The sequence below is a fragment of the Carassius auratus genome, chromosome 20 (assembly GCF_003368295.1).
Source record: "Carassius auratus strain Wakin chromosome 20, ASM336829v1, whole genome shotgun sequence".
NCBI classification, from domain to species: Eukaryota; Metazoa; Chordata; class Actinopteri; order Cypriniformes; family Cyprinidae; genus Carassius; species Carassius auratus.
Window position 1 is genome coordinate 16,758,072 of NC_039262.1, and position 9,969 is coordinate 16,768,040.

The 9,969-nt window shown below is 39.2% G+C and overlaps 1 protein-coding gene across 1 annotated transcript in view; it reads right to left on the reverse strand.

The window, feature by feature from the left end:
• LOC113121059 (cadherin-2) overlaps positions 1-7,408 on the reverse strand; it is a 47,152-nt gene extending 39,744 nt beyond the window's left edge. The window contains exons 1-2 of the mRNA XM_026291288.1: positions 7,361-7,408; positions 4,304-4,412 (exon numbers count right to left, since the gene is read on the reverse strand). Of these exons, the coding sequence (XP_026147073.1) occupies positions 4,304-4,412; positions 7,361-7,408 (157 nt within the window). The remainder of the gene's footprint in view (positions 1-4,303; positions 4,413-7,360) is intronic.
• Positions 7,409-9,969: the final 2,561 nt, after the last annotated feature.

A 9,969-nucleotide genomic window follows, 5' to 3' on the forward strand; every position in this document is an offset into this window, starting at 1 on the left:
GAGTAGCCCAGTACCTGCGTGATTCGAGAAGTAGCTCCGGCTACAATGTTCATCCACAAGATGCACGCAATTCTGTTTATTGACCGCTAGAGCACGAAAAGTTATGGACTGCAGCTTTAAGTTTACTGAAGTATAAGAAAATACTTTTCAGTTTTTCTACTTCAAAATGTAATGTTTTAATGTTTTACTTATTATTTCTTTGTAACTATTTGTGTGAAATTTACTAGAAATTTCGAAGTAAAAATTTTTCACCACCATTTCTTTTATTTTCTTTTTTTCAGCTGAAATATCAGGAGACGATTTGCTGCCAAAGAACTTTAATATGGCTGGTTTCATTAATCTACTGGAGAACACGACACCTTGAACAGCAGGGACAGTTCAAATAACCAAATTTGATTACTAAAAACTTTCAGCTCAATAAAAATGATTAATAGCATTTCGGCTCAAAATTTTATTTTGGTGCATCGCTCATTTTGCAATAACGTATTTCGACTGAATCACTAGTATAACTGGTGGATTAGTTTCGTTTATCTACTGGAAATGTAAAACACGTAGTTACGCTCTTTTTACGCTATTGTAATTAGACGTGACGTACGGATGTTACAAGGCCTCTAAAGTTTACAACCGCAGCACAAATGTGGCCCCAGCCGGATTGATTGAATATATTGAGATGGCTGACAGGGATCTGTGCCAGCGACTGACTGTATGGATACGGGCCGGTCTAATCAATGCTATAGATCACAACAGGGGGGTTTTCGAGCACGGTGGGGGAGGCAGGGTATATACAGCAATCCTTAAGTTAAATTTACTACTTTTTAATACCTTTTTCACTACCTTCAGAATATTTTTTAAAACCATCACGACACTGAATTGCAAGTGTTAATCAGCGACCTTTCTATTATTTACACAGATTTTGACATATATAACATACAAAAAATAATAGATTTAGAGACTGATGTTGACAGCATATTGCACATTTATTTCACTTAGTAAATAAAAATAAAACAAATACCATAAAATGTGCAATGGAGAAAATGGATAGACCGAACAATAAGCCTGCCTGTTAGTGTTGTCACGGTACCAATATTTCAGTATTCGGTACCGATACCAGTGAAAATCCACGGTTCTCGGTACCAATTTTGGTACCAAAGCAAAACACAAAAATTTGCTAATAAAAAAAAAAACACTTTTTAGCACTAAAAATAAAACCAATGCCATTCTTTATACTTATTTAGAATTGTGTTTAAAGTTTTTCTACAAGTTATATAATTATGAAAAACAGTAAACAAGTTTCACCCAAATTTAATTTGTCTTTTAATTTATCAAATTTAAACACATTTTATGTTTGGTAAATAAAGGGGATTTGCTATTAAAATTAAAACATGGGAGAAATATTGAGATTTATTTTTTTTTTAAATAAAGTTTTTTATTTTTTTGCAACAGTGGTAGCAGTATCACATACGTTTTACTAAATAATAGTAATTAGAGCTGAAACAACGAATCGATTTAATCGATTAAAATCGATTATTAAAATAGTTGTCAACTAATTTAGTAATCGATTCGTCGCTAAATAAATTTTATTTGCCATAAGCGGCTCATTTCGTGCATATTTCAAATCTGCAGTGACCAAAGTGTGGCAGTAATGAGCCACCGGAGGTTTTACTCAGCCAGTACAGCAGGTGAAGTAGCGATTAGCCAATAGCTGGCCTCGTTTTATGTCACGTGCTTCCCGAACAGCGTCTCTGCAGCATTCAGCGGGAAGTGGGAGTACTTTACTTTGAGCCTTCAAAATGAAGAGTAACCTGTAAACTCTGCACTACTGAACTGTTTAAGGGGCCGTTCACATATCGTGTCTTTTGCGTGCTCAAGTTCGTTATTTCCTATGTAGGCGCGCAGTATGCACTCTCATAATGGAAGCGACGCGGTCGCGACACGCACGCGGTGCGATGCGCTCGTTTTTCCAGGCGCGTCCACACCGCATCCATTTATCCTTTGCTGAAATTTCCGGGTCTTCATGGAGAGGGCACGTCATGGAGAGAGCACGTCATGGTTGCTTAGCAAAGGCAGACGCCCCAGGGGCGCTTCTGCCCGAGCGCTTTGGAAAGAAGGAGAAAGCGGCGCGACTAGCGTTTTCCACGCGTTTTTAGGTGCGATATGTGAACGGCCCCTAAGAATTTTATTTGTGCAGATTCTCCAGTACAAGGTTGTTTGCAAAAGTTTAGTCGTAAAAGCTGATAACATTGCTTTTTAACAGTAAACATTTAAAGCTTTACAAACATGTTATGTGATCAGTTTGTCGTTTACCAGTTCATAATTCAGGCTTGCAGCCTAATTATGACTGAATGAGAGAGGTAAATGTTTGAGTATATTTAAAATGCACTTCTTTTCTAAGTATTCACTGCCTTTTTTCACACAGCAGGTTTTTTGTGTGTGTCCCAATTTTTTTTTTTTCTGGACAACCTTCTGATGGATTTTACTTTAAATTGTGAGTTCCATTCAGGTTTCATGCCATTGGCACTTTTTTTCGAAGGATTGTTTACAATTTCACAGCATAAGCTATAAAGCTTTTTCCCAGTAAATAATAAAATACAATGCACTGCAATTTTATTCTGTTTTATCCTTATACTTCGTGAAAATATGTTCTCAAAGATTCCTTAAGCTTTGTTTGGGATGTTAAACTACTTTAGGAGCTCTAAGGACTGCCATGGTGAAAACAATATTTGAAATCTCCTTGTGAATTTTGCTAGAGTATGGGTCAGTGTTTTGATTGCAGAAGAGTTCGACAAAGGATTACTAACATAATAAAACAACTCCAGGTATATTTTTGATGAGGATATGACAATGCAAAATGGTTAAAATCTCTTAAAAGTCTATGCTGAATGATAAAGACCCTTTATTAATAATTTACTTGGGGAAAAAATGGAAAAAACTAAAATATAAGTACATAATCCGATTAATCGATTAATCGTAAAAATAATCGACAGATTCATCGATTATCAAAATAATCGTTAGTTGCAGCCCTAATAGTAATATTTCTAGCACAATGCCCTTATGTAAAAATTTTCTTTTAGGCCTAATGAATGCATATTTATCATTTTGAAATTTCTATTTGCCCATTAGCTCCGCCCACTACCGGAGAAACCGGTATGTCTTCTGCTTTTTCGAAAATGAAAATGAATAATTCTAAATTAACTCGATTATTTTGACAGGAGAAGACAACAGATGCTGAAATTAATGCAAGCGTCATGCGCTTCAGTCTATGTAGTAAATAAACCTGCACGTCTCTGTCATTCATTAATTCACACAGAGACGCGCAGAACACGGATTCATATTTCAAACAACTTTTGCGGCTTAACATTTACAGATACTGGTCCATATGGAGATTTGATTTGATTAATTTATGCTTTCACAAATTCCATGACTGTCCATATTAAAATGTAAGTTTCATTTACATGACTGGATTTTGAGATTCCGTACTCGTTTTCTGCTTCGCGGAAATCATAGCGTTGTATGCGTCAAGAACCGGGTTTGAACGGGACCTCGGTACTACCGGTCGTTAACCCAGCTATTAGAAAACTTGCATTTGTCCATGAAGACGACGATGGTTGTCCAGTCATTGAAGATATGCCTTGAAGCAAGTCTAAAATAAAACGTAAGCCAGCCACTTCTGTTGAGCGCGCAGTGTTCTGAGATGATGCCGAACGACCACTGAATATGACGTCAGCATGAGACGGAGACGGAAGATCTTTGATTATGTGCCCAGATATGCTAAAGCCCATATAAACGAACTAACACGAACGCAGATAGAATTTCAATCAGAATAAGACACCTGATAGTCTGGAAAAAATAATACCTAATTTGGAAAAAAATAATACCTCTGAGACCACATTTAACACTTTTAATGGCCTTAAATTTGACCATTTTGATTTATCACTTTTTAATACTTTTTAAAACCCCGCGGACACCCTGGGGAGGGCAATTCAGCCCTTCAAATATTTCACACTGTGGCCCTTCAAAACACATTCCACCAAAACACTGAGCTGTTCTCCTCCTCCTGCTTTTTTTCTTTCTCTCACACACATATCCCCCTTTATAAACACCCCCCACTAAAGCAACCCTAACACCCCATCTCGTTCTTTCACATACAAACATAAAGCCCACCCTTCCCCCACCCACCCTTCTCTCTCTCTCTTTCTCTTCCCAATAGAATCAGGGTGGAAACCGAAGCCTGGCGAGCGAGCGTTTTGCCGCACCAGTTCGATTGCCTTTTATTAGGAGAATAAATGCAAACATCTCTGTTTACCTTTGAGCAGAACTTGTCCCTTGGTGATGACGTCGGCGGTCATGACGTTGTACTCGTTCTCAGTGAAACCCGGCTGACACGGCATCGCCCCCATGCCCTGGACCGCCACCTGCCAAAAACACAAAAGCACCAGACAAATTAATCCCCCGATTAATGGTGATTAATAAACAGCACGGGCCAACCTACACCACAGCGAGAGCCAAATATCCAGAATCCCGAGAGGAATCGATGGACATAACGATCACGCTCTTTCACCATAAACAGAGGAAATGAGGCAGAACTCTGCTCAAGAAGAGCACCCTGATAAGACTTTCCAGAGCCGCCGAGTCCATTGATCAGGTTCCAAATGAACTCTTTGAATTAGCAATTCTATTGTATTTTTCACCGATTACTCGCTAATTTGCAGCAGATCGGCGAAATTAAATAAGGCTCATTGCATGACGATTTACTGCGTTGCTCCATTTCTTTTCATTCAAGGAAAGCGAGGGGGTTTCTATCTCACCTCCTCCCCCTCCGGCGCTGGGGCATCTGTTATTTTGAGGTGGGTGTAATTAGACTGATGAGGTCAGGAGGGCGAGACGTTAAAAAAGCAGAGCTGACCAGGCTACGCACACTCTACCTTGAATGGTATGGTCTGGTGGAGCACTTATCACATAAAAACACAAACACACACTCGCGCAGCTGGCGAAAGCACTCCGGCGACAAGTCACAAACCCTCCTTTATGGTTTACGCTTAAAACAGGCATGCACACCTAGCGTTTAACCCTCAGGACAAAGCCTTATTCATACTTGCCTTGTCTTATTAGAAAAATAACCACCAGCTTTGAGTCATTCTGTCTTAATAGCATCTGATATGACACACAAAGTAAGGCTCTCAGTGTAGGCAAATAGGTGAATTTGGTTTTTTTAAAAGAGGCTTGAGAAGATCAAAGGTGACGTCCACGGTGAAACAGCCTCTTCGTGTTGGAATAACATCAGAGGCTTGAAGAAGGCTGGCTGTGTTTGTTAATGGCCCCATAGTCATTTTATCAAACATGTTAATTACTTGTTAGCTTGGTGGATGCTGGCTTAATGTCCTACACACAACGGCCCATCAAACATTTGCTTTTGTGCTAACAAAGATCATCATCAACAGAGAGCTGATCGGGATTTTGATGTCGTCATCTCCAGCTACCTTGCTGATGATATATCTGCAGAACGCCTATATAAAGCTGGCACTACATGTTTGAAAATCTGACTTTAAACTGTCCTGTCAGCAATTGCTTAGCAATATGCTGCCTCTGCACATCCACACAGAGTGATTGATTCAAGATGGAGCCACACCAGCGGCCCTGCTGACATGAAGAATCAGAGGCAGAAAGAGGCCTATAAAGCCGCTATGTAACTATGGTGTTATAGTGAGATTAAGGGTTATTAGCCAAAATAAAACCCATTTAAAAATGCAGTGATTATTTTTTTTGCAAACATTTCACTTCAAAGAATAAAAAAAAAAAAAAACATTATTTTACATCATCACTTGGTTCTTGACATTACAGTGTTGTATATACTATGCTCTAAATATTCGATTAATTGTCTTTTTATTAATAAGTTTGTTTATTATAATTACACGTGTGTCAGTTCAGTTTGTTGCAGTCATGATTCAGTTAAAAAAAGCCATTTAAAACGCAAATATAATTTGTACTTATATTAAACAATATAAAAATAATTTGTATTTATTAGATGAAATCGTTTTTGCTAAAACAATGTTTTTAAAAATGTCTGCATTTTAATCTTTTGTTCCAGCACGTTTCATTTTTAACAGGCTCGTTACGAATCGGACGACTCTCGGTTCAGTAAATCAGTGAGTTGTTGGCTCGAGAACAACCATAGACAGTAAAGAGAACAACTCAGCCCAGTTCGCTCACATAACCAGTTCTAACGAATCACTGGAAAGATTCGACTCCAAAGAATGACTCGTTCAGCAATCGCACGTCGCAGTCAAACAGCAGCGGGTTTTTAAACATGTGGGACCGTTATATCACACACAGGACAGTAGTAAAACACGACATGAATTAAAGTTACACTTTAAAACCATGCCGCAAAAAAGACATCTACGAGGTTAGGACTCCAACTTCTGCAACTGCAGACCACAAACACAATAAAAACATTGAAACCCTGGCCAAATGGCCGATGGCCAAATGTTAACTTTATTGCCATGCAGATTTTTCACACGTTTGGTTCCATCACAACATAACACAAACATTGCTCGTATTTTCACATCTGATAAGGCTGACGGAAACACAGCACGACTGCTGCTCCCTGCGTTCAAATCTTAATTCTGCTGGACTCTGCATTTTCAGCAATTCCGAGGGCAGCGGACCCCAAACCTGACAGCACGATTCATTTCTCCGGTCGCTGATCCGGGTCAGGGTGATTTGTCATATCTGGGTTACGCACAAAGCCGTTGTTCTCCGTGAGATATCGCATTTGCACATCTAAAAGAGACAGAGTCAGCGGAAGAGGACACCTCAATGGGCTGTTCATTAACTGATTCTTGTTACATTTATTTCATCAGTCGCAAAGGGGCCATTGCGACCTAATCACCTCCCCGAGGGCAACTTTTCCATCTCGTGCCAAAAGAAGCCGAGAGCGCGTTTGAAAACCCGCATTCATCTGCGACTGGCTCCGGTTCAGCACGGGACGGTTTAAACGGGGCTGCTAGTACACGATCTAACGGCCACACAACATAAAGCCATCGCACACGGAGACTAAACCTCTCGTGGATAACTCTGAAGCGAGAATAATAAAATAAAGACTCTTCAGAATTGCATAGCAAGCAAATTAGATACGACGTGAAGTCGAGACAAACCGAAAACATAATATAAAATTTGATCTAGGCACTATCGCCCTATTTAAACATCCTGCCACTACACAAAATCGTTTATTTGTATTCTGCACACCAATAATTTCTCCACAGTTTAGAAACACCACAGCAAATGAGTCAAAAAACAACATTAGAGCAGTATCGCGCCCGAGCGCACATCGCTTGTCGGACCCTCGATTTTAACGTTAACGTACCTGCAGAGCGGCGAGAAGCCCCAGCATCACACCTCCCGAGCGGTACATCGTTTAAATTCCGTACTTTATGGATAAACAGAATGAGTTGGCCGTTTCCCGCTGCGTTATAATGTTCCGTGCGGTAGCGGCGGCATATAGCGACAGAATCGTTCCTCCGTCTCTCTCTGGCACCGATCCGTGCTGCTCTCGGTCTGGTACTGAGGCTCCGCTCGCTCGCGCACTTCAACGGCAGAGCAGCGCTCTCAGCGGCGCCCTCTAGCCGCGTTCAGTGGTACTGCATGGAGAGGGGGCTCCTTTCCTTATGTCACCCCCTTCGGCCTCCGGAAGTCACAGCGAAGAAGACAAGACCCCGCCTTCTTCACTACAACAAAAGGAAGATCTTCTTTCTTTTACCCCACCCAACCCCTAATGCCCACTAATCGGCAAGAGGGACTGATAATTCCTGAATTTAAAGAGCATGTTTCATGCTGGTGGGCTTCTTTGAAAATCTAATGTTGTGATAGTAATTCTGAAAGCATCATTAACGACCTCATGCAAGGGGTAACAAACACTCAGCGGGTCATTACTGCAAAATAAATCCGAAAGGGTGATCGGCTAATAGTTCATCTGCTAATAAAATAAATAAATGCATGCACCTGAAATTGCATTTTAAATTATTTTATTATGTGAGGGGTGTCTAAGAAGTGTTAAATGTCAGACAGAGTAGGGAGTTTATTTTGCCATAATGACTGTACTTACAACAGGAATATTTTAGAAATAAATGCATGGATGTGATAATTTATTTGTAGTAACCTCAGTATATATGCTCTAACAATAAAGACTTTTTACACTCTTAAAAATATGTTTCAACATTTCAAAAAGAGGTTTTCATGGTGATGCTACAGAAGAATTTTTTTTTTTTTTTTGGTTCCCACTGGTCTTTCACACATTGGATCTGAAAAAAAAAGACTCCTGAAATGGGTGTGGAAAACTGTGGAAAAGTGGGAGTGTAGAGGGTGGGAAGAGGGGAGAAAAATACCAATAAAACACAGACCTAAAACACACCCATTATACAGACAAATGAATATTAAAATATCTTCAAAACAGAAAGAAAGAAAAACTGTTAGGATACTTTCTTAGAATCTTCTGTCTGTCAAACCATTTTTTCCCCTTAATAATATTTTAATCATCTAAATAATATTTTTTCCCTATACGAAGGACCCTTTGTACACTTAAATAAAGGTTACACACACACACACACACACACACACACACACACACACACACACACACACACACATATATATATATATATATATATATATATATATATATATGCTAATTTGTGTCTTACCATATTATTTTAATGTATTATCTTAATTATGAGCAAAGATAATGTACGTTGTTATTCTTCTCGTTATATTCCTATAGCAGGTAATGAACCAGAAATCTTGCTAATAGACTTGTTTCCACGTTCCTTATTTCCACGTTTAAAAAAAAAAAAAAAACACACACACATTTTGGATTTCCTGAAGTACCCTTTTCAGTTAACATTTTTTAAAAGAACAATATTTTCTTAGCTTGAAGAACACTTAAATAATAAAAAAAAAAATCCTATTCCAAAAATACATACATATATGGGTTCCAATGTTCTATTATAGAAAAAGGTTCCATAGATGTTAAAGGTTGTTTGTAGAATCATCAACACCAATAACCTTTATTTATACATGTCAACATTAGTTTTCGAGATGAATGCTCAGAATCAGAAGTAATCCAGCAATCTCTGAAATAAATCCATATAAAGTAATTAAATATAGGCCAATTTGATTTTAGTTATGCCAAAAATCTCATGAGCATCAGATGGGGGAAATTATGCTTGTCTTATACTGTGAATCTTAAATAGTGTGAATTGACAATGTAAATGGATTTTATGACAGTGCTGAAACTTGATTAGGGAATTTGCTCAGGTGATGTCTTATTCCACTGCTGTCTTGTGGGCATGAGTGCATGTCTCGTCGTGACAGGCAGGGACAGGGATGGGGAAACTGGCACTTGGAGTGCCTGTGACAGCAGCGAATGTCTATGGAGCAGATGTCCAAGCGCGCTCTGAGAGAGTCTCCGGTCATCAGCGCGCACCACCATCTGCTCATCATTACCGGCCCGGCCGAAACACACAAACACACACACGAACCGTGGAGCCGCCGGTCTGTCTGAGTGACGTCAGAGAGGTTGGCCTTGACAGAGAGCGAGAGAGATAAGCGATAAAGAGGGAGGAACAAAGGGGAACTTGTAGCCCTACCATACATTTTTAAAGGGGTAGTTCACCACAAAAAAAAAAACAAAAAAATTGCACCATTTGCTCATTAAAAACCCCTCATGATTTTATTTCTTCAGCGGAACAGGGTGAATTTCGGAAGAATAATGACTAAATTTCAGTCAGGTCACACAAAGCTAAGACCTTTTTTTGCCATTTAAGACATTGACAGCTCCAGTTCTCACACAGTTTCATTATGAAAAAGTGAATATATTCACCTAAAAATTCACTTTTGGGTTCCGGTGAAAAAAAAGAAATAAATACAGGTTTGGAATGGCACAAAGTTGAGTAAACGATGACAGAATTGTCAAAAAGT